This window comes from Mustela erminea, chromosome 3 (genome assembly GCF_009829155.1).
Source record: "Mustela erminea isolate mMusErm1 chromosome 3, mMusErm1.Pri, whole genome shotgun sequence".
Lineage (NCBI taxonomy): Eukaryota > Metazoa > Chordata > Mammalia > Carnivora > Mustelidae > Mustela > Mustela erminea.
The window spans coordinates 88,876,002-88,903,961 of NC_045616.1; the positions used below are offsets into that span (position 1 = coordinate 88,876,002).

Below are 27,960 nucleotides of genomic sequence, written 5' to 3' on the forward strand. Positions count from 1 at the left end.
CAGCTGAGGCTATCTAGGGCCCCCTCTCTAAGTCAACTTATTAGCATAAGCTCAGGTGTGATGGAAAAAAGGACTTGTTAGGAATAACGAAATACACTCCTTTTATCCCTATTACTCAGGAAATGACAGGGTTTTAGGAGGTCTGTGCCATGAACTAGGAAAGAAACCAAATATGTATTTCATGTTAGATCACAGTGTCACATATATATTTTATTTATATTCCATATCTGATAACTAGAATACTTGAAGTCATTGCCGGTATTATTCTGAAGCTCCTTATGCACCCCCCCCACTTTTTAAAAAGATTTATTTGTTTATCTGAGAGAGAGAGAGAGAGCGAGCAAGTGAGCACCGAACAGAGGGGAGGGGCAGAGAGAGAGGGAGAAGCAGACTCTCCGGGATCCTGACCTGAGCCCAAGGCAGACACTTAACCTACTGAGCCACCCAGGCGCCCCTCCAGAGAGGATTTTTACTTTTGGTTATGCAGGGTGCCTGGGGGCACTAAAGTGATCACCTTTATAATTCTCAGGTCAAGGTTTTCTGGTCCCCACAGGTAGTGTGAAATTCTGCTTCCCTCAATGTGCTTGTAAAACTTGTTGAGGAAATCTCAGAGGAGAGTTTTCTTTTTCTCTACTCCCTCTTCAATTGCAGTGGAGACATTCAGGTTTCTTTACCCTTTTCTTTGGTCGGTTAGGCTTTTTTTTGTGTTCTCCTGTTGAGGATGAGCCCTTTAGGGAATGTGAGTTTCCAGTGTGAAATATGGGCAAGATGTCTGAGGCCCAGAGAAAACGGATGCCTTATCTGTCCTACATGAGGTCACAGCAGCTGCCCAGATAAAGGGATACTTAGGACACTTAAGCTGGGCTTAGGCCTATTGACATAATTACACTGTGCTCCCTACAAGGCAGGAATCACATCTAGTGTGTTCACTGCTATGTCTCCAGCACTTGGCAGAGTGCCTGGTACATACTAGGTGCTCAATAAGTATTTTTAAGTGCACCCGTGAGTGAGATGTATCCAAGTATTCCACGTGGGGGAAAATAATAGACGTAAAGCAAACAGGAAGAAACCACTAGGAAAACCTTGTTAAAAGATGACAAATTTGGTTACGTTAAGGGCCATTTATTCTTCAACAAGTGTTTTATGATACTAGTTTTTGGTAAAACACTCATTTAGGATACAGGCAGTGCCATACTCTGAGCGGGTGATGAGACCCATGCTAAATAACTGTACTACTTCTCCCCTGTGTTCAGTTTGGTTTCTGTCATTACGAAAGACTGAAATAAAAGTGTTAAGCCTTCATACTTCAGTTTCTCTGCTGATGAGCTTGGGGACTGGAAAAACGCTAGGTGCTTCTGTAAATCATTATATTCCCTTGTCTTTAGTGGAAAAGAGCAGTCAGGTGTAAATATTTGGTAAAAATATGGTTGCATTTCAATTGTTAGTTTACCAGAGACAGTGTGGCCCTAACAAAAAGAGTTTGAGGAGTCTGGCTGGTCAAATGGTAGGAAGATCCAAAAGCCTAAGGTTTCTGGGGAAGAGGAAGGGTATGGAGAATGGCAAGATACTCCTGCCTGGATTTCTGGATTTCTTTTTCCTACCTGGCTAGCAGAGTGCCCACGGTTTTGTGAGGGTCATACTTTCACTGAATCTCTGAGCGCTTTATAAATTTCCCTTACATGGCTTTAGGGAGGGGAGAAGAGGAAGGGATATCTCTTTCTTTCCTTTCTTTTTTTAAAACATTTTATTTATTTATTTGACAGAGAGAGATCACAAGTAGGCAGAGAGGCAGGCAGAGTGAGACGGGGGAAGCAGGCTTGCCGCTGAGCAGAGAGCCTGACTTGGGCCTCGATCCCAGGACTCTGGGATCGTGACCTGAGCTGAAGGCAGAGGCTTCAATCGACTGAGCCACCCAGGCACACCTCTTTCTTTCCTTTCTTTTTTTTTTTTTTTTTTGGGTAAACTCTTGTTCCAATGTGGGGCTCGAACCCACAACCTGGATATTGAGAGTCACATGCTTTTCCAAATAAGCAGGCCAGAACCCCCCCCCTTTTATTTTTTTAAGAATTTATTTATTTGACAGACAGAGATCACAAGTAGGCTGAGAAGCAGGCAGAGAGAGGGGGAAGCAGGCTCCCCGATGCAGAGAGCCCAATGTGGTGCTCCATCCCAGGACCCTGAGATCATGACCTGAGCCAAAGGCAGAGGCTTAACACACTGAGCCACCCAGGTGCCCACCCCCCACCTTTTATAACATTAACACTAAACATTCTGATTGTGGAAAAAATACCTAGTTGACTATAGGAATTTAATCAAGAAGCAAAACAACTTAGTCTTTTTTTTTTAAATAAAGATTTTGTTTATTTATTTGAGAGGGAGAGAGCACAAGCAGGGAAGAAGGGCAGAGGGAGAAGCAGACTCCTCATTGAACAGAGAGCCTGATGTGGGGCTTAATCCCAGGACCCTGAGATCACGACCTGAGCCGAAGGCAGATGCTTGACCAACTGAGCTCCCCAGGCGCCCCCCAAACAACTTAGTGTTATAGCTAATGATCTCATTGGCTTATATTATTGTTGTACACTGAATTCCAAGCGATCAGGCCAAAAATGTGGACTTGGCAAAGATGAGTGTTACTGTCAATTGTTCTAGCTCCCCAAACTGGATGGTACCAGTAGCTGTGTGAGTGAATATGAAGCTGAAATAAACATTATGTTGGCTTTGTTCTATTCCAGAAACATTCTATTCCAGAGATATGTAAGATGAAGATTTTTTAGGGCAGGGATCATGATCATATCCCCTAACACTGTGCCTGATCTGTAATAGTTGCTCAAGAAATCTGTGTTGAATAAATAAATGGCTCAAAGGTTACTTGGGGTTGGTAAGATCAGAACAGTATTTGCCATTATTTTGGATGTTGGCGTGGGATTTGTACACCCTGGAACAGTTTCTTCTCTTTACAGTGAGTAATATTTTTTGTTTGTTTGTTTATGAAGAACATGCATTCTTGCATGCTGGTACAATGGTCCTGGAGAAAGTGGCCCAGGCAGATTCCACTGCCTTCCTCAGAAGTGCCAGCAATACCACTCTCTCATGGTGAGTTCCTTCTTTATGAGAAAATTTTAATTTTGTGGTGTTTTTAGTCCTTTCCTTTTTCCCAATACACATGCATACTTTGGGAAAAAAAATTAGTAGAGTTTGATTGACTTCAATAGCATTTTACAGCTTTGTGGGAATCCAGAGAGTTACAACATTGTGTCCTGTGCAGTAGTTTTTCTTGCACACAAAACTTCGTATGTTTCCCATCCTTATCTCTATGTAGGTCTTCTATAAGGGGGCAGTGTAAATATGCTTCCTAATTAGGGAGGAGGTACGCTCCTATGTATTACAATTCACAAGGTTCAGAATATCTTAAAAAGAGCACCAAGAGTTTGGAGGCTCTTAATCGTTGTTGGTTTTCACTTAAAAATAAGTTTACAAGTATTTAGCAACTTCTGCCAAGGAAGAATTGCACATGGGGCTCACTGCTAACAATAGAAACCCAGATGGTGGCAAAACATCTCCGGAGACTTCTTTAGGTCTCTGAAAGGGGCACAGGAGAGAAGAGTGAAAAAAAAAAAAGTAGTATCCAGCTTATGAGCCACTTTTATGCATACCAATTCATTTCACTATGGTTTTTCCTCGTTGACCAACAGGGACTCACCATTTATCTTGAAGTGCATTCAGGTTAAGTACCTTGATCAGAGTCACATGGCTACTAAGTGAAAGGGCTAGAACTCGAATACAAGTTTTCTTATAAGTTCAGTGTTCTTATTCCAGGTCTGACATTCCTAAGTACTGGATGTTTGTTGTGGCTCTTTTACTTTTTAAGTGACAGGATGGGTGGGGATGGGATATGTCTTATGGCTCTTGCTGGATACTATGCCTCCAGCTTATTATGAGCACTGTATTAAAAAATATAACAGCAGCCTTGTGGCGCCTGGGTGGCTCAGTGGGTTAAGCCTCTGCGTTTGGCTCAGGTCATGATCTCAGGGTCCTGGGATCGAGCCCTATATTGGGCTCTCTGCTCAGCAGGGAGCCTGCTTCCTCCTCTCTCCCTACTTGTGATCTCTGTCAAATAAATAAAATCTTTAAAAAAAAAAAAAAGATAACAGCGGCCTTGAGTGAACACAAGTTAATCTCTATGGTAGTCTTCTAATAGCCTTGGCCAGATAGGAGATCAGTAAGGGTGAGGAGGACACTTAAAGTTTCCTTACTGAAGGCACAAGAGAAGAGTCCAACATCCTGCTACATCTAGAAGAGCTGAATTCAATCAAAATATTCCACCGGCAGGGTTGAGGGGGAGGTCCGTTTGCATCCTCCGTGAATAACGAGGGTGTCCGCTGTGAAGCACTACACAGACAAGAGAGCTGCTCCCAACTTCGGTCTCATCCCAGTGACATGTGTGACCCAGGGCAGGCAGACATGTTGCAGTCCTCCTAGCATCTAGAATGGGTTTTGGGGTTGCAGGTAAATAGATATTTCTTCTATAGTGATTTGACTCATGACTTGACTTCCGAGGGGGCTGAAAGCCTCTGCTCACAGAAGCTGGGTAAGGTGTTTTGTTTTCCCAGGCTATAAAAGTCACATTGCAAAGAAATACCTAAAAAATTTCACCTGAAATAATAATTTTTCCGACAGGCTTCATCTTCAGAGGGAGTCTTAGCAACACCACTTCTCATCCTGGCCAAACAGCTATCTGAAATGCTGTTTTTGACACTAAGTATATGTGAAAATGTAACTTCTACATCTATAGGCAAAATAGTTGGAGGCAAAAAGAAGAAAAGAGTGATGTAATCTTGAGGTTTTTTTTTTTTCTTACAGTGACTGTAAAGTGTAGAAATTGTATTTGTCACAAGATGTTACATTTTCAGCCAGGTAATTCTTGTGGGGAGGGCTGTCTTATGCATCACAGGCCATTTAGCAGTGTCCTTGACCTTTACCTGCTAGATGCCAATAGCACTTCTCCTGCTGGGTGCCAGTAGCACCAATAGCCCATAGAAGGTTCTCCAGACGGCCACAAAAATTATCCTTGGTTGAGAACTACTGTTTTTAACCGAAGCACCGGGATATCATACACACATACCCAACAAATGTTCCCACCCTCCAAAAATCTCACTAAAGTGAGTTCTGAAATGGACTCGCCCTAGAAATTTAGACAGAATCAGGTAGATAACTCTAAATGCTTACAAGTTACAAAAGGTCAAGTGAGAATATTATTTCTTTGGAGACTGTTGCTGCAATGGTGTGAATTCTTACCAGACATCTGCCTTAGTTTTACCTCAAGTTGAGGGAGAGGAACCTTCATTAGAATTACTCAGAGTCCTTCTGATGTACCTGTTGTAGTTAGAGAGGTGCAGTGGACCTGTGTCTGATTCCTGCCTGGAAAATATAGAGGGCAAGAAAAGGGCTGGCAGCTGTTTTGGCAAAAGAGCAGAGGAATGCTGAAACTGCACTGGGTTGGCCTGTTCCCCAGTTTCTTTGGGCAAGAAGTGCACGAGAGACTCATGTAGACCAGGTGTGGACCACAGAGCACTACCACTAACCTAAACTGAGAAAGTTCTCTTTCATCCAGATGCTTCAACCCATCTATTGGAAAACAGGGATGCTAATTTACTTTGGACAAAACATTTTACTGCCACCTGCTGGAAAACTGTCAAAATAAAGATGCAAATGGCACTCCCTAGGGTGTGGTGTGGCGTGCTCCACCACAAACCCAGGGTGGCCCCAGGGTCACTTGCAAATGAGCCAGTGAGAGAGCGATCTTAGATCCTATCTGACAGGGTCCTTCGGGAGAAAAACAAGTTTCAACATACAAGAAGTTGGAGGTAGACCTTCAGATTTCAAGCCAGTAAAAGAAGGAGTAAAAGAACTGCCAAAACAGTGTTTTTGCTCAGAACAAGGCAACTATGGGTGGGAAAGCACCAGAGAATAGGGATGGGGCTGGTTTCAGAAGTAACCATACAAGTATCCATCACGTAAAAAGGGGTGCTTTTAAACATTTACCATGCCCAAGTGTTAAGCCATCACATCAAAGTAAAAGTTAAGAACTTTCCCACTCCCCTTTCTTTTCCTCTCTCTCCCTCCCTTTGCCACTGGTTGGGAAGCTGTGAGAGTGCAAGAAAGATCAGGCATGATGCCAGGACAAGCAGTGAGGGAGCTACCTCCTCAGGCGGGGAAGAGTCACTCTTTTTGACTCAAACACCATAGGACTATTATTATTATTATTTTTCATGTAAGCTCTACATCCAACATGGGACTTAAACTCATGACCCTAAGCTCTATTGACTGATGGCTATTGACTGAGCCATCTAGGCCCTATGAATTTTCTATTCCTAAGGGTGACCATGGAATTCACGAAACCTGTCTGAATCAAGTGTATAACAGATTTACTCCCATTGCCCAGGTTTAATGGGATGGTGAAAGATTAAAAGAATTTTTTTGTTTTTGTTTTTTAAAATGACACTCCTGAATCGTGTATGTATACATATTGTCACATACCACACTGGTTACATATTATAAAGTGGAATCTGGAAAAGGTATCTTCCAAGGGCATGTTCTTGAGTTTTACAGGGGAGAATGGTCATTAAATTGACTCATTTGTTTTTGGGAGCCCATATTTTGGGAATAGGGCCATGAATACAAGGCAGGCTCTGTCCTCTGGGAGCTTACAGTCTTGTTTCATACTCAGAGCAATGTATCTGTTACAGTCAGTTATGTCAACAAGAGCCTGTGTTGCATAGGTGGGGCAGGTACAGGAAGGTTTTTAACTCTAATGATTTACTCTAAGTTTTACTAGCTTATGATTAAGCTTTAGAAGCAATCGTGTCCCCTTCTGTTCTTCAAGTATGGAACCACAGGTAAAGCTTCCATTTAAGATGTTTAAAGAAAGATGCAAGACTGAACACCTAGGCTGCATCTTGATTGGGCTGCTATAAAACCGGGACCTGTCTGGTCCTCCATTTGGCAAGATTCAGAAACTTACATTTTACCTCACATAAGCTTAATCAGGCTCTGAAATTAAGACGGATAAGACAACTTTTTTTTTTTTTTTTGATGTAACACCTTGATAATTCAACCCAGTGAACAGAAGTATAACACTGATGTGCATTTATTAATTGAGAAAGAGTATAGAGCTAGTTTAGTACTAGTCATGTGCCTTGGACAATTGTTTCTTAGTGGGTTTATTTACTTGAGACCCTTTAAGGGATGGGAAGACTACTTCATGGGTGTGGAATCGGAGCATGGGTCCTTGCATGTTCTTCTTCTTCTTTTTTTTTTTTTTAAAGATTTTATTTACTTATTTGACAGAGATCACAAGTAGGCAGAGAGGCAGGCAGAGAGAGGGGGGAGAAAGCAGACTCCCCGCTGAGCAGAGAGCCCGATGTGGGGCTCGATCCCAGGACCCTGGGATCATGACCGGAGCCAAAGGCAGAGGCCTTAACCCGCTGAGCCACCCAGGCGCCCCTCCTTGCATGTTCTTAAAGGATACCCAGAATTTAAGTTTGCTAGTATATAAACTCAATAAAGGCAGAGGTCTTATTTGCTGATGAATGCAGAGAGGATAGAACACAGTAAGCATTCAGTGAATATTTGTTGAGTGAGAGAGTTTGAATTCAGTTTTTACCTGTCCTGATAATAGCTAGGGATCCTGGTCGTTGCAATCAGTAGCCTCTCTACTGGACACAGGGGAAGTCCACAATACATTCTTACTCAGATTCTGTTGGTTCTAGGCTCTTGATGGACCCCACCCTTCTTTTATGACAGCATCAGCTGGGCATGTGACACTGAAGTTACAGATGATTTATTTCACTCTCTGATGAAATTTGGGAGCTACCCTGGCCTCTGTAACACATTTACAGATCATCTCACAGGGTGACTTTCTTTTCTTTTTTTTTTTTTAAATCTCGTTCCGAGTTCTATGAGGGTTCTTGTTTGGCATTTTCTGGGTTACTGACTTGCTCCTCAGGAAGGCAGGAGACAACCGAATTGTGGTCATTTATATTTTTACAGACACCCAGAGTTCTTTGTGCAGGTGTGGATTTACCAGCCATCAAGGAGTCCAAAAACAGAACACTGCGTTTTAGTCAATGGAAGATCTCAAAGCCCTTAATACACTAAAGGAAAGAAGAGGTTGGCTGAATATTCACACCTTTGTGAGCACATGGGAGCTGCAGGGTCGATCTGGGTGGCTGTGCAAGCAAGTACCGACTCCCTAGGCTAAGAGGGATCCTTATTCTTTATGACTCCTTTCAGCTCTGCCTTTGAACCTATGGTTTTAGTATAGGAAACTCCCTGTGAACACGACTCATATTCTCAGACGGTTTTCGCACTAGAGGCATGTATGTTCTTTCTGGAGTGTAGGTCTAGTCCTTAGGTGAGGAGGAAAGGTGGAGGGCGGGCAGGGTCCCCTTTCTGACCCCCAAGGCTGGTAATGGGAAAGTGAGTCATCGCTTCTTCCTGTGTGGCAGCTGTCGGTCTCTATACTCCTCACCTGGATAAGGGCACCTGTGTTTTCCTGGCCTTGTAGGCGGTCACGGCCTACTCTGCAGAGGCCAGGAGACCTCGGTCTTCCAGATTTCCTTTCTATCCCTCCTACGTCCCCTCCCGAGTTTTCTCCTTTGCAACCTCCTCTGGACCCCAAACACCTCGTTTTGGCCCATGCCGGGTTCTCGCACCCTAAGTCAGGGACCCATGTTTGGGGCGGGAAGAATACGGCGGGCTCTAAAGACCACCGACTGCTCAGCAGCGTCCAGGGCCATTGAGGACCGCCCCCCACCTCCCGCCGTCTGGGCGCGGACGCCCCGCCTCCGCCTGCGGGCCCGCCCCGCCCCCTCCCACGCACGTCACGTCCGGCCCGGCCTCCGCCCGCCCTCCGCCCTCCGCTCTCCTCCCGCTTGCCGTTAGGGAGGGTCTGCGCCTCAGCCACTGCTTCTTCAGTCGCCGCTCCTGCCCCCTCTTGTGCATCTTTGCCGCCGTCACCGCCGGGGGCATCCGGGGGTAGCTTACCGGGCTGGCCCCGCGCCGCAGCCGTCGCTTTAGCGTCCTGCCAGCGGCCGTTAAAGGAGGAGGCTCGCCGGCCGCGGAGCCACCTGGGGCCTCAGTTCTCGCTCTACTGCCGTCGCCGCAGGTCCTGGAGAAGCGGCCGCGGCCGGGGAACGGGGCGTCGCGGTTCCAACGGTAGGTGAACGGGCGGGTGCCCTTATTTGCGCATGCGCGACTCGCCTGGCGCCGCGGCTCTCCCCCTCTGCGCCCCCCAGCGCCTAGTCCCACCCGCGCGGTGCTCAAGGGCGTTGCACATCGGGGTGCCCGGGTTGCGGGGAGTGCCCTGAATATGGGCTAGTATGTAGAACGGGCCCCCTTTCTGCTCGAGCTTTATGCGATAAACCGTGCCCGCGCTGCTGGGGGGTGTGGCAGTCTTCGATTTTTCAGCCGCTGCAATGCGCGTGAGCGGGTGTGCCTTTTTACCTCCTAGCTCCCCCAAAGTCCAAGGCACAGCAACCCACGCGTTTGCTAGTCTCCTCTGAACACCAGACTGCGCCACTTCCCTGCCCACTTCCTCGATGCTGGTCGGTAAAGTTGATGCCAAAAAAAAAAAAAAAGTGGTTTAATCTGGGTTCAGCTGCGCCCCTTTTTAAGATCACGTGAGATGAGTGGTTGCTGACTTCCTTAAATCGCTCAGAGAATATAGCCAAAATTGGTACATTCGGGACTTGTCTAGAATGCACTTTGAATACGCAGGCCAGAGGGGGTACAGCATTAAGTTTCACGTGGGGCGACTGCTTTCCGAGATAAGGGTATAGGAAATTGAATCGGCTGGCACGCTTGACAAGTGAAAATAGGTAAACTTTTGTTTTTAATCAATTAAGAATCAAACTGAGTTTTAGAAAGGCAGTTGCAGAATTTAATTCGGTTCCGCATTATGCCGTCTAATCATGGAGAAAAGTACCTCAGATTCGGCATTTTTACTTTCAAGGAGGTGATAATCTAAAAATGACGGCTGGAACCTCGGTAATGCATACTATGGACGTTAAATAACTGGGATGCACTTTTAAAGGCAGACATTAAATGATAGTTTGAAGTAATGACTTTCTAAGTTAATGTGAGGCTCTGTCTTCAACTTTCCTTTTTGCAAGTACAGTAGCCATTCTTGGCCTGGATTTCTCACAGGTACTGTGCATTTACTAATTGTTGATGAAATTGGACGGGTACTATTTTTGTGTCCATTGGGAGCTCTTTTATTAATCTGTGCTGCTTTTAAAATTAGGGCAATATTTTCTCCAATTTAATGGTGTCACCAGTTAGGGATTTTTGACACAAGTCCTTAGAAAGATATAGAAAGGCCTATCGCAGTGTCATAAAATTCTTCACTGAGTGAAGTAAATGTTACAGTAAGTTTTTTTTATTAGAATGCCATTGTTTTAGGACAGAAAATGGCTGAAATGAATGCGTTGTGACTTGTGACTTCGCTCAGCAGTTAAATGACAGCTGTTTTTATTGTCATTTATGAATAACCTCGTGTGTATATGGCTTTTCCTTCATTATACACTAACTTTAATATTGGGAAATATGGTGGGAATTACTGTAGCTAGCTTGGAAAAGATTGTGGTAAATACATAACAAAATTTACAATTTTAAAATGAACAAGTTAACGGCTTTAAGTACAATTACAATGTTGTGCAGCCATTACCACTATCTAATTTTTTTTTTTTACCACTAATATTTATGGAACTTTTTTATCTTCCCAGAGACTCTGTAGACAGTAAGTCCTCATTCTCTTTTACACCTAGCCCCTGATAACCTTTATTCTATCTTCTGTCTCTATAAATTTGCCTGTTCTTGGTACTTCAAGTAGATGGAATGTGTTTGTCCTTTTGTGTTTGGCTTATTTCATTTAGCATGTTTTCATGGTTCATCTGTGTTACAGCCTGTATGAGAATTTACTTCCCTTTTAAGGCTGAATTCCATTGTATGTGAATGCAGCATTTTGTTTATTCATCTGTTGATGGACATTTGCATTGTTTTTCCCTGTTAAAAAAACGAAATTCGGTTGAATAAATTTTAACAGTTTTACTGGCTTTATTCAACTATTCATGAATCAGGCGGCATCCCGTCCAACAGATCGAAAGGAGCTCTTAGAAGCTGTACAAAATGGAAGGCTTTTATAGGCAGAAGGAGGCAGGACAAGGAAGTTATTAGCAAAGAGTGGGTTGTATCAGGCAGGTCACTGTATTTTGGTGGACAGCCTGAGTCTATCAGGCAGATTACCTCACTAGTGCTGACCAGGAAATTCCAGACTGACTGGTTAAGATTACATTCTTGGGGGAGGCAGTTAGGTAGATACTAAGTCTTAGTTGGGTGCTGTGGGTTTAGTCTAGGTGACTCCCATTCTGGACCCATTGCCTGTTCTGTTTCTCTCTTTTTTTTTTTAGTAGGCTCCATGCTCAGTGTGGGGCTTGAATTTACACCCCCAAGGTCAAAAGTTGCATGTTCTAATGACTGAGCCTGCCAGGTGCCCCCTGTTGTCTCTTTTTTAACACAGGTTTTGACTACTGCGAATAATGTCGCTGTGAATGTTTGTGTACAAATATCTGTTTGAGGCCCTGCTTTTTATTCCTTTGGGTATGTATCTAGCAGTGGAATTGCTGCATCATATGGTAATTCTATGTTTAACTTTTTGGGGAACATCCAAACTGTTTTCTAGGGCTGCTGTACCATTTTGCATTCCTGTTAGCAAAGCACAAGGATTCCATTTTCTCCACATCCTCTCCCAACAGTTATTCTTTTCTTTTTTTTGGTCTGGTTGGTTGGTTGGTTGATTTTTTTATTAATAGCCATCTTAATGGAGGTGAGCTGGTATTTCATTGTGGTTTTGATTTTCATTTCCTTAAGACATAAAGATGTTGAACATCTTTTTTCATTTGTGTATCTTTGGAGAAAGGTCTGTTCATGTCCTTTGCTCATTTTTGGGTTGTTTTTGTTTCTTTGTTGTTACTTTAAAAGATTATTTGAAAGTAGCTTTTAAAAGTTATTTTATGAATTAAATCTTTTATCTGAAAAGCTGTTCTGAAAGTGAATGAAATACTGAAGTTTAAAAAATAGAACTAGAAAATCTCTGTTTTATACATGGATAAACAACAAAGGGACTGATGATATCTGAAAAAGGATTCCAGTTATATGGTAGGTCCCTCTGTATTTAGAACCCAACTAGATGTATGTCAGTACCAAGAACTTACCTCCATCATTTTAATATTACAAAGGTACATCCATTAAATAAAGGCCCTCTCTTCACCAGTGAGTAACATAACTGCTTCTAAACTTTCCTTTGTTTTATTGAGTGTTTTATTAATATGGCTAGGGGCAGAGGAGGAGATTACTGTAGAGAAAAAGGAATTGTAGTATGCACACATCAACTTGACCTGAGTGAGTCAATGTTTCGCAAGCAAGGCAGTAGGCTAATATGTGAGTAGGTTCAATTTGGGGCCTTATAGAAGAGTTGACTTTGACTGGAAATGGAACTAAGGAAGGATATTTGGAATGGGAGGGAATGGAATAAAGGCAGTTTTGCCATGAAATCATGTGGTATACTGAATACATAGTAGTAGTTATGGGGTTACAAGAATAGCTCATTATCAGATTCATTTATTCATTCACCAAATATTTATCTCCTTCTAAATTCCCAAAGTCAACAAGCAGTTACCTGGTGACAGTTGTATAATTCTGCAAATTTACTAGGTATCGTTGAATTGTACACTTGAAAAGAGTGAATTTTGTGGTATATAAATTATACCTTAATAAAGTTATTATTATTATTTTTTAAACAATCCACCAGCATACTTCATGAAGCTTGTACTCTCGGGGGAAATAAACATTAAAACACAGAAAGAATTTTATATACTAAAAATTATGAATGCTTTGGAGCCAAGGAATGCTATGCCTTGAGGGAATTTAGCAGGGAGATATTAGATTGAATAGGCTGGAGAAAGCCCCTCTAAGAATGATACTTGAGTAAGAGCTGAAGATGAGTAGGATGAAGTGGGATGTGTGTTTTAGGTAGATGAACCAGAATGTGTAAAAGTCTTAGGTTGAGGAAAATGAGGAGAATTAATAGGATAACTTAATGAAATTTACTGGATTTCTGTTAGAGGGAAGTACTCCAATCTTTTCTGCTAAGTTATTACTTAGCTATAGTGTGTATTTTCTTTTTAAAAAGATTTTATTATCTATTTGTCAGAGAGAGAGAGGGAAGGAGGGAGGGAGGGAGAGCACACAAGCAAGGGGAGTGGCAGGCAGAGGAAAAAGCAGGCTCCTTGCCAAGGGAGGAGCCTGATGCCAGATGGATCCCAGGACCCAGGGATCATGACCTGAACCAAAGGCGGAAGCTCAGCCACCTGGATGCCCTCTAGTGTATATTTTCTTTTCCTTTTGTATATGATGCATGATAATTCATATCTCTTTGATTTTAAACAGTTTTCAGAGGAATGTCTTTCAAGTTATTATTGTCCTTTTTAGAAATAGAGAAACAGAAAACGTTGAACCATTTACTTACTCTTTTTTTTTTTTTTTTTTTTAGATTTTATTTATTTATTTGTCAAAGAGACAGCCAGAGAGGGAACACAAGCAGGGGGAGTAGGAGAGTGAGAAGCAGGCTTCCCGCCAAGCAAGGAGCCCAGTGCGGGGCTCAATCACAGGACCCTGGGATCATGACTGGAGCCAAAGGCAGACACCTAATGACTGAGCCACCCAGGCGCCCCTGTTTACTTATTCTTAAAGTCTCTATTTTTGCTTTTCTTTATCAGGCTGCTCTTTTATGCTTGGAGGATAAAAGTAAAAGTTTGGAAAGGCAAAGGAAGTCAAATTTAGAATCAGAGATCAGAGATTTTATAGGAAAAGCAGACTGTATTATGTTTGATTGTAGAATCACTTTTGAAACTTTTAATTTCAACAGGTAGCCTTTTTTTCTTCTAAGGAATATGGTAGTGTTTGAATATTGATTTTTTTGAATAGCAGGTACAGAATATTTAAATGTTTTAAAAATTACCTCCTGTATGTCTTCATATATTTCACCGGAATTTTAAACAAAGTTTTCAGTGATGATGGCAGTCATTGTTGCCGGAAAGAGCATCCACATCCATCTAGTCAGTAGCAGTGACTTTGAACTAGTTTCTTCAGCTTTCTGAGATTTTATTTTGTTTCTCTTCTGAGAGAGGGAATGGTGATCTGTCCTGCTTATCTCAGACAGGATGACTGTGAGGATTCTTTTGGAAGGTGAATTGGAAAGTACACCAGAAAAGATAGCATCAGTTCATATATTGGAGTTGTACTTTTTGTTTAGTGTTCATAACTGAGGAGACAAAGGGAAAATCATATTTTTTGCTCTCCAATTTGATAATCTACTGGGGAAGACTCATACAAAAATAAGTGTATTAAATGCTTTTTTTTTGTTCATGTGCTAGCTTTCTTTTCTCTCTCTCTCTTTCTTTCTTCCCTAGAGCAGTTTCAGTACAAGTTTGTACAAAAAGAGAAAAGTCCTGATTTCAAGGGACCCAAGAACAGGTTGTAGAATTTCCCACAGTACCCCCTTACATAAAAAAAAAAAGGGAGTTACAGTTTTGTATTAATGTGCAATAAGAAGTGATAAACTAGTTTTCTTAAACCTTTCTCATTATTTTGTGGTAGGTGCTGGGTGTGCATGTTTTCAGTGGAAAAGAGGTGAAAGGTTACTAGAATAGAGGAGTCTGCAAGAGTCTGAATTTGTCAAAATTTAGATTACATGTCCACATTTAACTGTCTAGTGTGTGTTCTCTATAATGCATATATGTCTTCTCAGATATTTTTTGTCACCTTCTAAATTGTGCTATTTTTAAAAAAGGGTCACTCATTCTGCTAGTACTTCGTGTGAAGGGCTAATTTAACTGATAGTCACTTTGACTTAATGGAAAATTATGCTACATTAGTGGACCAGGGACTCTGGAGTGCTTGTGGGAAAAGGGAACTTGTTGAGAGGCATCTTCTAGTACATTACAGGCTTACCTTTTAATCAGGAGACAGGCATTTAAAGTGTTACCTTTCCTCGTGTATATGTATTTTTTAAGTTTTATTTATTTAGGGGTGCGTGGGTGGCTTAGGTGTGTTTTTTTGTTTGTTTGTTTGTTTTTTAAGATTTTACTTATTAGAATAAGAGCACAAGAAGGGGAGGATTAGAGGGAGAAGCAGACTCCCTGCGGAGCAGGAAGCCTGATGCAGGACTTGATCCCTGGACTCCAGGATCATGACCTGAGCTGGAGGCAGTCGTTTAACCAATTGAGCCACCCAGTTGCCCAATAAATAAAATCTTTTAAAAAAACCCTCAGTTATGTGTCAGGCATTGGGTAAGGCCCTTAGTGTTACAAAGGTGAAACAACAGGGTTCCTACCTTCATGGATCCTCTCTTTTGAGAGACAGATATACTTTAATTCTGTGACATAATTGCTAAAACAATCATGGTCTATTAGGAGCAAAGGAGAAAGAGAACTGTATGCTTTGGAAAATTAGATAAGTTTTGATAGGAAGTTAGAATTGGACTCAAATTTATCAATAGAAGTTTGGTGAACTGGGTGGGGTTGGTTAGGGAAGTGGTTGGTTATGGTGTTGAGTTACCTCTCTAAGCACAGAAAATGGTATGTGTAGAGCCTGAGGACTGGATTGTGAGCCCCAAATAACTTAAGTATTGCTGGAGAGTAGAGTGAGGTGGAAGAGTGGCAGAAAGGGAGATTTAATTGGTAGGTAAAGTACTTAGAGGCCATGCAATGGAGTTTAGGGTTTAGTTTGCATGCTGGAGTTTCTTAAATCTTTCTGTGCAGTGTAATCACCTGAAGAGCTTATTAAACATGAGGTCCAGGCCATGCTCTTATGGATGCTGGATTGGGGTAATGGCTTTGTACTCTGCATATTGAACAAGCCCCTCCCTATCCCCAGACGAAGTTAGAGAAACAGTGCTGTAGGCCACTGGTCTCAGAGGTGAGGTACTGGCACTTGTGTTTTTAAATTTTTAAATATAAGTATAGTTGATTTATAGTACTGTATTAGTTCCAGGTGTACAACATAGTGATTTGACATTTATATACATTAAGCGATGCCCACTGCAGTAAGTACAGTTACCGTCTGTTACCATATAGAGTTACCAGATTATTATTGACTGTATTCCCTGTGGTATACTTTTCTCTCTGTGACTTTTTATTTTATAACTGGAATTTTGTACCTCTCAATACCCTTCATCTATTTTGCCTCACTCCCTACTGCCCTTTCCTCTGGCAACTACCATTTTATTCTCTGTGTTTGAGTCTGTTTCTGGTTTTTGTTTGTTTTGTTTTTTAGATTCTACATCCAAGGGAAATTATGTGGTATTTGTCTTTCCGTCTGATTTATTTCACTTAGTGTAATATCCTCCAGGTCCATACACATCACCACAAATGGCCATATCTCATTCTTTGTTATGGATGAGTAATATCATTGTCTATATATATCACATCTTCTTTATCCATTCATTCATTGATGGACACTTAGTTTGCTTCCATATCTTGGCTACTATATATAATGCTGCGGTTAGCATTGGGGTGCATGTATCTTTTCAGAATGGTATTTTCTTTTTCTTCGGATAATTACTCATAAGTGGAATTACTTGATTGTATGGTATTTCTATATTTAATTTTTTCAGGTACTTCTGTACTGTTTTCATAGCAGCTGCACAAGTTTACTTTCCCAACAGTGCAAGAGGGTTCCCTTTTCTCAACATACTTGCCAGCACTTGTTATTTCTTTTTGATACTAGCGATTCTTAGAGGTGTGAGGTAGTACATCATAGTGGTTTTGATTTACATTTCCCTGGTTAGACTAACCTTATGTACCTTTCCATGTCTGTTGGCTGACAGTATGCCTTCATTAGAAAATGTCTATCCAGGTCCCCTGCCCATTTTGTAATCAGTTTGCTTTTTGGTGTCATGAGATCCTCGCACTATGGAAGGACAAGATCTATTAAGAGTGTGTGTGTGTGTGTGTGTGTGTGTGTGTGTGTGTACGTGTGTCTGTGTAGCAGTAGTAGTAGAATTTATGGTTTTTGTTTTTGTTTTTTGCTTTCTAAAGATTTTACTTATTTGAGGGAGAGACCCCAAGGGGGGGTGGGGAATAAGAAGAGTGAGAAAGAGGGAAAGAATCCCAGGTTGACTGCACTGATGGGGCTGGATCTCACAATCCTGAGATCATGATCTGAGCTGAGACCCAAGAGTTTAACACTTAACCATCTGAGCCACCCAAAGTGTCCCACAATTTGTTTTCATATATATTTTTAGTCTTAAAATGATTTTTATGTGTTTATTATATATAATATGCTAGTATGTTATTTACTATTCTAGTTTAGAAATATGCATACAATGCAAAAGTGAAGGGTGGGTTCATCATTTTTTCCTGATCAAAAATTTGGAGTCCCATGACTCTAGGCAGTGGAAAACGATTAAGGAATTTTGTCCAAGTGGGGATTTGGGTTAGATTTTAGTTTTGAGGAGATCAGTGAGCAGAATAGATGAGGGGACTTAGTTACAAGGGATTTTTATCTCCCTCTGGCTTTATTACTTTGTTTTGATTGGAATCGCTTGAAATCATGGTTGGAGGTTATAAAATAATTGACTATGGTCATGAAACCCTTTTGAGAGTTTTTTAAAATGAGCCAGGCTATTTACCAGTAGCTTATCTCCCGGGGCAACCAATTTTTGCCTGAATATGTTAAATAGAAGAATAATAAACTGTCTCAAGGTAAAATGGTTTACATTTAGTGTGTTTTAGTCTTTGAAATATATCTGCTATATCTTGAATCCTAATTTGGCAACCGTAGTCTTAAAAAACAGGCTTGATTCCGTTGTTCATTGTAGTTTTGTGGAATGACATGGAGGATGATTGCACCCTCTAGTAGTATGTTAAAGTGCATTCAGATGAACAAGTCCTCAGACATAAGGGTAAAAACTGTCAAAAGATGTACTTCATACTCTTTTTTTCTGTTTTTTTAAGGTAAAGAAGTTCCTAAACTTTGGAGTGTTATAGCTTTTTTATTTAAAATACTTCTAATCCTGAATTCTGTTTTATCCTTTAATACTTAGTGGCATTGTCACTATGAATTTAATAATAGATTTGACTTGGTGTTTTCCTGGATCAAAATAGCATCTGTGAACATATGACAGGTAACTTTATGTGCTCTTGAGACATTGGTTTGGCCTTTCTGTTTGTTTGGTATAGTGTTAGGGTTTCAGACAAATTAATATCTTGTCAGTTTTTCAGATCCTAAAGAAACCACTGATTTAGTATTTTGGGAACCTTCATAGAGAGCTGTCTTTGTTGACTTGGAATGAAGGTGGTACCTTCTGAATGAAGAGGTGCCTTTTCCTTTGCATTGATGAAATGTTTAGAGCTTGCTAATGAAAACCTGAATATATGGAGCAGGGGTAAATTTATTTACCTTAAGATTTAGTTCGCTGACTTAGAGTCAGACAGTGTAATTGTCTAAAAACTTAAATCTCTTTTCCCGAAGTTTACCACCTTTATTGAGGCCCAGCTCCCTGTTGTCTTTTCCCTCATAGTAAACTAGTAAGAGGGCTTTTTTTTTTTTCCTTTGCTTTGGGGGGGGGGGCTTTAGCAATTACTGAGGTAGCTCTTAAATTTTTCTGTGTGAATTGTATACTGTTTTGTCAAAAGCATTTAAGGCATAAGTGAATTTTCTTGTTCCTTTCTGTTCTTTTTTATTTTTTTTAAAGATTTTATTTGGCAGACAGCGATCACAAATAGAGAGGCAGGCAGAGAGAGATGGGGAAGCTGAGCCTAAGGCAGAGGCTTAACGCACTCAGCCACCCAGGGGCCCAGTTTCTGTTCATTCTGAATGTAGAAGTTTTTCACATGAAAATGACGGTTTATCTTGGCAGACTACTCTTATCACAGTTTATTTGCAAAACAAACTTTATTATTTATTAGTATATCACAGATCCTAGCTTAACACTATTACATTGTCTTGTTAAATTGTTTGCTTTGAAAAGACTTAATCTTCAGTCCAATTGAATTTTTTAAAAAAATGTAGTAATTTCTAAATATGCTGGATAACATACTGATGACCGAATAGGATAGGTTCTTGAAATGTGGTTGAAAGAGAGCTTTTATTTTTCTTTTTTGGAAAGAGAAGTATATTTTAAAAAATGACATATTCTGTAATGAAAGTAGCTTGGTATTATTTAACTATTAAGGTGATATTATGTCTTTATATGGTTTCTTTTTAATTTTTTCAGTTTTTTTGAAGTAAAATTTATATGCAGTAATTTATATACAATAGCATTCACCAATTTAAATGTCCAGTAAGTTTGATATGTGTATTGTTTTTTCTAATCACATTTTAATTTAAATTACAGTTAGTTTATGTGCAGTGTAATACTGGTTTCTGGTGTAGAATTTAGTGACTCATCACTTATATACAACACCCAGTGCTTATCACAAGTGTCCTCCTTAATTCCTGTCACTCGTTTAGCCTATCCCCCTGCCCATGTCCCCTCTAGTAACTGTCAGTTTGTTCTCTAAGGTTTAGAGTCTGTTTCTTGGTTTTGCCTTTCCTTTTTAAACCCTTTTGTTTTCTTCCTAAGCAGGCAGTTTTAGATATAAGTCAGAAGCTCAGGGGACAGGGACTGCTTGAGTTTTTAATTAAAAACAACAACAACAAAAACATCACCATCATGGAAGCATTATGATACTAAGTATTTTTGCCTGTTTGTTTAGCTCGGTTTTGTTCATTTCCTAGAACCTGGCTTATATAAGAACTATAAATATTTAGTAAATAGGATTTTCATTGTTTCTTTTTTTTCCTATTTTTGTATACAGTACATCATTAGTTTTTGATGTAGTGTTCCATGATTCATTGTTTCTGTATAATGCCCAGTGGTCCATGCAATCCGTGCCCTCCTTAATACCCATCACCAGGCTCACCTGTTTGCCCAACTGCCTCCTTTCTAAAATCTTCAGTTTGTTTCCTGAAGTCCATGGTCTCTCCTGGTTCATCTCCCACTCGATTTCTCCCCATTCATTTTCCCCTTCATTTTCCTAATGTCCTCCATGCTATTACTTATGTTCCACACATAAATGAAACCATATGATAACTGACATTCTCTGCTTGACTTACTCCACTTAGTGTAATCTCCAGTCCCATCCACGTTGATGCAAAAGCTGGGTATTCATCCTTCCTCATGGCTGAGTAATATTCTATTGTGTATGTGGACCACATCTTCTTATCCATTCATCTGTTGAAGGGCACTTTGGCCCTTTCCACAGTTTGGCTATTGTGGACATTGCTGCTATAAACATTGGGGTGCATGTGGCCCTAACCATCTGTATCTTTGGGTTAAATACCCAGTAGTTCAATTGACATGTGTATTAAGCACATAACCATCACTGTCATAGTTATGACATAGAACATTTCCATCACCCCAGGAAGTTCTCAGTGTTTTTTGGTTTTCTTTTCAGTGAAATGGATATAATGAAGGTATCTGCATCCATAGAATTGTTGTAAGGATAAAAGAATTAATACATTTATTTTTCTCCTTTTAAAGAGTTTGTATATTTATTTGACAGAGGAGAGGGAGATCACAAGTAGGCAGAGAGGCAGGCAGAGAGAGGGCGAAGCAGGCTCCCTGCTGAGCAGAGAGCCTATTCGGGACTCCAACCCAGGATCCTGAGATCATGACTTGAGCCAAAGGCAAAGGCTTAACCCACTCAGCCACCCAGGTGCCCTGGAATTAATACACTTAAAGCCCTTAAGTGGCACCTGGGCAGCCCAGTTGTTTAAGTGTCTGCCTTCAGCTCAAGTCATGGTGTGAGGGTCCTGAGATCAAGGCCCATGTTTGGCTCTTCACTCAGTGGGGAGTTTGCTTCTCCCTTTCCCTCTGTGCTCGCTCTCATTTGTCTCAAATTAAAAAAAAAAAATCTTTAAGAAAAAGAATAAAACACTTAAAATAGTTCCTGGCATATTGTGGGGTTTTTTTTGTTGTTGTTGTCGTTGGTTGTTTTTTTTTTTTTTTTTTAGGATTTTATTTATTTATTTTGAGAGAGCATGAGAAGGGGGCAGGTCAGAGGGAGAAGCAGACTTCCCACTGAGCTGGGAGCCATTTGCGGAACTTAATCCTGGCACTCCAGGATCATAACCCAAACTGAAGGCATTTGCTTAACCCACTGAACCACCCAGGCGCCCAGTTCCTGGCATATTGTAAGAGCTCAGTTATTTGTCCATTGTATTGATGTTGGTATTATACTTTTTAAAAAAAAGTCCCTCTCTACTAATTTTATTAGGTATTTAAAACTTAGAAGATTCTGTGCTAAGCCATATAAAAAAAATGAAATCTTGCCATTTGCAACAACGTGGCTGGAACTAGATAGAGGGTATTAGGCTAAGCGAAATAAGTCAATCATAGAAAGACAATTATATGATCTTCCTGGTATGTGGAATTTAACAAAAAAGGCAGAGGGTCATAGGGAAATAGAGGAAAAAATGAAATAAGATGAAATCAGAGAGGGAGACAAACTATAAGACACCCTTAATCTTAGGAATAAACAGGGTGGCTGGAGGGCAGGTGGATGGGAGGTTGCAGTGATTGGGTGATGGACACTGGGAAGGTATGTGTTGTAATGAGCACTGGATATTAACATTAAGACTGTTGAATCACAGACCTGTACCCCTGAAACAAATAATATATTTATCTTAATTTTAAAAAGATTCTCTGCTATTAAGAAAGGTGTATGTTGCTATCATATATATGTATATGTAGGTAGAACTGAGTGGAATGTTAGAAATACCTTGATCCTCAGCAGAACTCAAGTTGATAGCCTGGTATATGAAATTATATTTTCCTGAATGTACCTGTCACCTGCCATTTTGAAAATTGGTATTTAGTCGCTTTTTTTTTTTGTTTTTAATCACTCTTGCCTCATGATGTAAAATTCAAAATGAATCCTTACTTGATGTCAGTACCACTATAGGAGGCAATAGTCATTGGTATATAAAATGATTTTACTATTTTGGGAGTGCCTGGCTGCCTCAGTGAGTAGAGCATGTAACTCTTGATATTGGGGTTGTGAATTTGAGTCCGATGTTGGGGTGGGTATATTGTACTTAAAATTTTAAAAAATCTTAAAATGATTTTGCTGTTCTGATTTATAATAAATTGGTTATTTTGAAAGTCTGAACATTTATTCTCTTGTGTCAAGTCTTTTATTGATTAATGGCTTTCTTTCCACTTATTGATTCTGTTTGCTAAGACATTCATCAGATCTCTTCGGGACATTTTTCTATGGTACCTGATAATATTTTCCTTTGAGAACTGGATTTTGTAGTTTAGATGTCACATGAATTTTCTAGGGATTCCATGACAAATTACTATAAACAGGATAACTCTAAAGCAATAGAATTTTTTTTTTCTCATGGATGTGGAAGCCAGAAGGCTAAAATCAAGGTGCGGGCAGGGCCATATTCCCTTTCAGGTTCTGGGGAGGAATCTTCCTTTGCCTCTCCCAGCTTTTGGTGGCTCCAGTTTCTTGTCTTGTGACTGCATAACTCGCAGTTTCTCCCTCCATCTTCACATGGCCTTCTTCCCCTCTTTATGTCTCTGTGTGTCCTGTATTCTGCTGATAAGGACACCCGTCATTGGATTTAGGACTCACCCTAAAACCAGGATTTTTTTTTTTAAAAGATTTCATTTATTTATTTGAGAGAGAGAGCCAGAGAGCACAAGCAGGGGGAGCATCAGAGAGGGAGGAGGAGAAGCAGGCTCCCACAGGGCAGGGAGCCTGACATGGGGCTTCATCCCAAGACCCTGGGATCATGACCTGAACCAAAGGCAGAGGCCTAACCGACTGAGCCACCCAGGCGCCCTCAGGATGATTTCATCTTGAGATCCTTAACTAACTGCGTATGCACAGACCCTATTTCCAAGTAAGTTCACATTTTGAAGTCCTGGATGAACACGAATTTTGGGGGGAACAATGTTGAACCCACTACAGATAGGAAGGGAATATTTACAGGGACAAGGAGTGGGGAACAAGATTAAATAATGTCAAAAACTACCTTGCATTTCACAGGAATATTATTTTGGGCCACTCTTCAGTCTAAATGCTTTGTGTACTCTGCTGATTCCTTGTTTCATTAACAAGGCACAGAAACATTGAGTACCCATTTTAATGATACACAGAACTTGACTCTAACAGAACTCTTCTAATGAGTGTTAATTTATTGTACATCAAGCAGATTCCCATTTTCTTTATGTTGTGAATGTATCAACCTGACTTAATGTAAATTCATTAAACATTTTATCCCTGAAGTTAACCTCTCTAAAAGATCTTCCATAACTTAACTTTGAAGTTGTGTTTCAGATGAATGGGCTACATACATGTCTTAGCAGGCATTTCAAGATGTTTAGGAAGTAATCATCTACCGAAGATTTGTTGTGGGAATGTGGTTTTCCTTCCCCCCCATTTTTCATGTTCCTCTTGGAGGTGTATGTTACTAATAAGACATTTTTGAAAACGACACTGAATGATAATACTCTTCTGCTTTCCTGCACTCTCTTGAACAGAGTACTGTAGTGTAGTTTCCTGAGTTTATTAGAAGATTTTTTAAGTAGATTACTGGAATTCATAGAAGATGATGAAACAACAATTCACAGTTGAGACCAAATACTAAACACATTGCCAAACAAAACTCCTCTCTTCCCAGCCTCTTTGCTGGTCTTTCAGTGTTAAATGCAAAGAAGAGAGAAAACTGGTTCTCTGTCTACTACCTTCCTGTATTATCTCAGTTACACAGCTGTATAAGTATTACTCTTACATAAAGGAAACCTAAGATTAGAGAGGTGAAGACATGGAAGTTGTTCAGGGTCATATGTTTAGGATGGTGGAGTCAATATTTGAATATTAGCTTTTCTTAAGTGCTTTTTTCCAACATATGCTATTGTCTCTCCAAACCAGAAAGCTCAGACAACTACAGTCTTGCTAAAAACAAAAAACAAACAAACAAAAAACCCTGCTGTATACAAAGAAAAGAATGAAGTACATAAGTGCTTTTCCAAGCTTAAAATCATATCTTCAGTTCTTTGATCTGAAAAGGTTTTTGTGTTTTGTTCTGAGTATATGGCGACCCAGTGGAGGTGGGCGGGGTGTGTGTGTTCCAATGAAGGATCCATTGAGGAAGATGGAATATTTGAGTGGTGTAATCTCTGAAGATCTGTACTGTTAAAGATTCTCCTCTGCAGTTCTTTTATTTGTTTTTACCAGAAAGATCCTTGCCCAGGTTGGCCACCATAATTTGAAACCTTGTGTAAGATTTTGCCTTTAGTAGGTTACAGACCAATTTTCAGGCAGAAGAATAGTGTTCAGTATAGTTACCCTCCTAAATAACTGGACTTCACTGCTTATTCTAGTTGCTTCTCATAGTAAGAGATGATTTGGGGAATGAAAAGAACTGTTTTTTTTTCTTATAGATTAACTGCTGAAGTACTGATCGAGTTCTGCGTTTCTTCAATGAGGAACTACAGGCTGATCTTCTGCCATAATCTCAAACAGCCATAAATGACAAAAGAATGCTTGCTCAGTGAGGGTAGCTGGTGCAGAAGCCATTTTTTAAACTTAGGTGTTTAAGTACTCAAAGGTAAGTTTTCAAAATGGTAACTCCTATGCTGTATAAATACAAAGAAATTTTGGAGTTGATCTACTGTTGCTGCTATTTGATTATTAACTTGAGGTTTTGTAGTTATTGCCTGGCCCCACATATGTTGAAGAATGGATCTTGCTTGTTGAAAGCTATATAAATTTATAGCATTTTTGCTTCCCCTAATTTCTTCAAGTTGAATGGATTGTTTCCTAGTCACATTGTGACACACTTGATCAACTGGGTACAACTATTATGTAATTTATATAAAGATTATTTTTGCAAACTTTAGAATATTGAGTAGATTTATTATTTTGCTCTGTTCTTTCTTATGAGAAAGGAATGGTTTCTCTGATGTGATGAAAAAAAGCCCAGTTGGTGTCATTTCGTTCATTAACATCTTTTGAAAAAAGTTTTTCTTTTGAAAATACTCATTTCCCACATAGGAAACAAATTTTTCTTGGGATTACTTGTTGTCTGATGCTTCAGATATTTGAAACATTGTTTTCTCTCAGTACTTGACAGATCACTGTTCCTACAAAGTTAAGATAAATAACTTATTTCTTCTGAGTGAGATTGGCTATGGAAATTTTTCTTTGAAATAATTAATGAAACAGCAGGATTGATGAAAGAACATTCTCATTTGAAAGTTGATGTCTAGAACTGAAAAATATCCTTCATTTATAAAAACATTGTGGCTGCTCTGTCATGTCGAATAAGAGCTGGTTGGTTTTGTTCTTACTAGCCCATCATTGATGAAAAGTGATTATTAGCTCAATACTTTATAAAAAGTGATTCTCTCCTGTTTTGGGTGCTTATAAATTAAGAGGTTAGATGTGCTTCATACAGCACAGTACAAAAATGATTGGGTTTGGCTTTTTACTTGTGTCATTAAGCTTGGTCAGTAAAGGTCCTCTTGCCCCATAATTTGTCTTTGGGACATTAATGTCCTTTGTTAAGTTTAATGATAGATGTGCCATTGTTTGATAAATGCGCAAACTAGATGTAACAGAGAAAATGTTTGGATGATTGTGTTGAGCTTTATTTGTAGAATATCTTGTGGGCCCGAGAACTGGAACATATGTAATGATGAAAACAAATTCAGGTGTAAAGCATTTTTTGTAATGTATTTAATCATCTTGTCACCTGTTGATAATTAGTCTCTTTTTTTGGTTTGTTTGTCTTTCATTTGGCAGAAAAGACAGCTTTGATTTCTGGCTGCAAAAAAGATATGAGGAAGAGCTCCTCCCCTTCCTTGAGTAACTGCAACTCCGTTCTTGCTAACAAAATATTTGGAATTCCACTTGATGAGCTGCAGCAGGGAGGACATCCAGACAATGAGGTTCCGTTCATAGTCCGCCACGTTGTGGACTATATTGAGGAACATGGTATACATTTCCTTACCTTGAGGACTAGCCTTTGTTGAACAGTTTATCCCTTTTGACCTCGGATTTTTTTTTCTTTTCTTTTTTTCCACTATGGAAAGTCCAAAATATAGTAAGGAAAAATGGTAGAAATTTCTTTATGTAAAGTTATATACTTAGAAATGCCCAGCATATAGCATTGTTTAGTGGGGTGGTAATGGAATATTTTTAATGGAGGTGGAGTGGATAAAATAAATTATCCCTCAGGACAGAGATAGGATGTTCCTAAAATGTGTGATTTGAAGGTGTTTAGCCCTGTAAGGAAAGCCAAGGTTTTTTCAAAAGTGAGTATTTTGGCCATTAGTGGAACATAAGGAATAACATGGAAGACATCGGGAGATGGAGAGGAGGAGTGAGTGGGGAGAAATTGGAGGGGAGACAAACCATGAGAGACTGTGGACTCTGAGAAACAAACTGAGGGTTTTGTTTTGGAGGGGAGGGGTTTGGGGGGTTGGGTGTGCCTAGTGATGGGTATTAAGGAGGGCACATATTGCCTGGAGCACTGGGTGTGGTGCATAAATAATGAATCTTGGAACACTGAAAAAAAAAATTAAGAAAAACCAACCAAACAAAAGTGAGTATTTTAAGTTGGTTGGAAAATGAATATATATGGCCAAGTAGTCGAAGTTGAAGCTTTTAAAATTTTTACTTTGAACTAATGTAGGAGGTCTGGAGCAACAAGGACTTTTTCAAGTCAATGGAAATGCTGAGACAGTGGAGTGGCTTCGGCAGAGATACGACAGCGGAGAAGAGGTGGACTTGGTTAAGGAAGCAGATGTTCCCTCAGCTATTAGTCTTCTTAGGTTTTTCCTTCAAGAACTCCCTGAACCTGTTATCCCTGGCAGTTTGCATATTCACTTGATGCAACTTTCTCAAGGTAGTATAATTTGATTCTTACCTATCAGTCATTTACCATTAATTTCGAAGTCTTTTTATCTTGTAGAAATCTTGACATGTAAACAGTAATTATAATAGTTCTGAGATTCATTTCTTATGTTCCCCTTTGGAGGACATATGCTCTTTGGGTCTGTATGGTCTAGTCAAGGGGATGGCAACTTCTTAGATCCCTGTAGTCCTGTTTACTTTTTATGACTGGTCTTAGGAAGCCTAAGCTACAGGGTGAGGAGGAGGAGAAGGAGAAGAAAAGGCAGGACAGAAGAACATGGAATAGGTTGGGAAAGAAGAGAAATACATATAAAGTGGTATGTGTGGCATAATATCCAATAATAGTGCTGTTCCTTAGTGGTGATGTTGCTGTAGGATACTCTTTATCCCTGGTTTGATAGAACGTCCTAGCAAAAACCAGAAGACAGCTTTGATTCCAGGTTCAGAATATATCTGTAGTTTGTTCTTGGACCCCTGCCTGAAGGAAATAAAATATCAATTTGGACATCAGATTTCAAGCCAAGTAAAGAAAAAAGGGTGATTTGTATTTGTTGGGTTAGGTTTTCTGTGGTGTGGGTTAAATCTTTGTTCACTCATAGTTGTTGACTTGCATTGGCCAGTGCATTTTGACTTCTTAGGGTTGGCACTGCTTTGGAAATACAGGTACAGTCATGCAAGAGACAGTATGATGAGAATTAAACAAACAGAGAGAATTTGGGCCAATGAGTAATAGGTGAGGAAAACAACGTTCAGCAATTGAGGGGTTGAATTCCTTCTCCAACTCTTCTCTTTCCCTTAATTGAAATGTGAAGCTCTAAGCCATTTGGCCTCTGGTAGAGGAAGTGAAGAGGTTTTGAATTGTTAATAGTAAAAAGGTGATGTGGGTGGAGTAATGTGAACCTGGCAAAAAATCTGAGCTTTG

General features: G+C 40.1%; 1 protein-coding gene across 9 annotated transcripts in view; it reads left to right on the top strand.

Moving 5' to 3' along the window:
* The first annotated feature begins 8,878 nt into the window (after positions 1 to 8,878).
* FAM13B (family with sequence similarity 13 member B) overlaps positions 8,879 to 27,960 on the top strand; it is a 73,455-nt gene continuing 54,373 nt past the window's right edge. For 3 of the 9 annotated variants that reach the window (XM_032336617.1, XM_032336618.1, XM_032336622.1), the window contains exons 1-4: positions 8,880 to 9,216; positions 24,563 to 24,711; positions 25,926 to 26,117; positions 26,818 to 27,030. In XM_032336617.1, coding sequence (XP_032192508.1) covers positions 24,651 to 24,711; positions 25,926 to 26,117; positions 26,818 to 27,030 — 466 coding nt within the window. In that variant the 5' untranslated portion in view covers positions 8,880 to 9,216; positions 24,563 to 24,650. Of the gene's footprint in view, positions 9,217 to 9,252; positions 9,606 to 22,998; positions 23,020 to 24,562; positions 24,730 to 25,925; positions 26,118 to 26,817; positions 27,031 to 27,960 lie in introns of those variants that run through there. The other 6 variants (XM_032336614.1, XM_032336620.1, XM_032336623.1 and 3 more) reach the window with 5 other exon arrangements.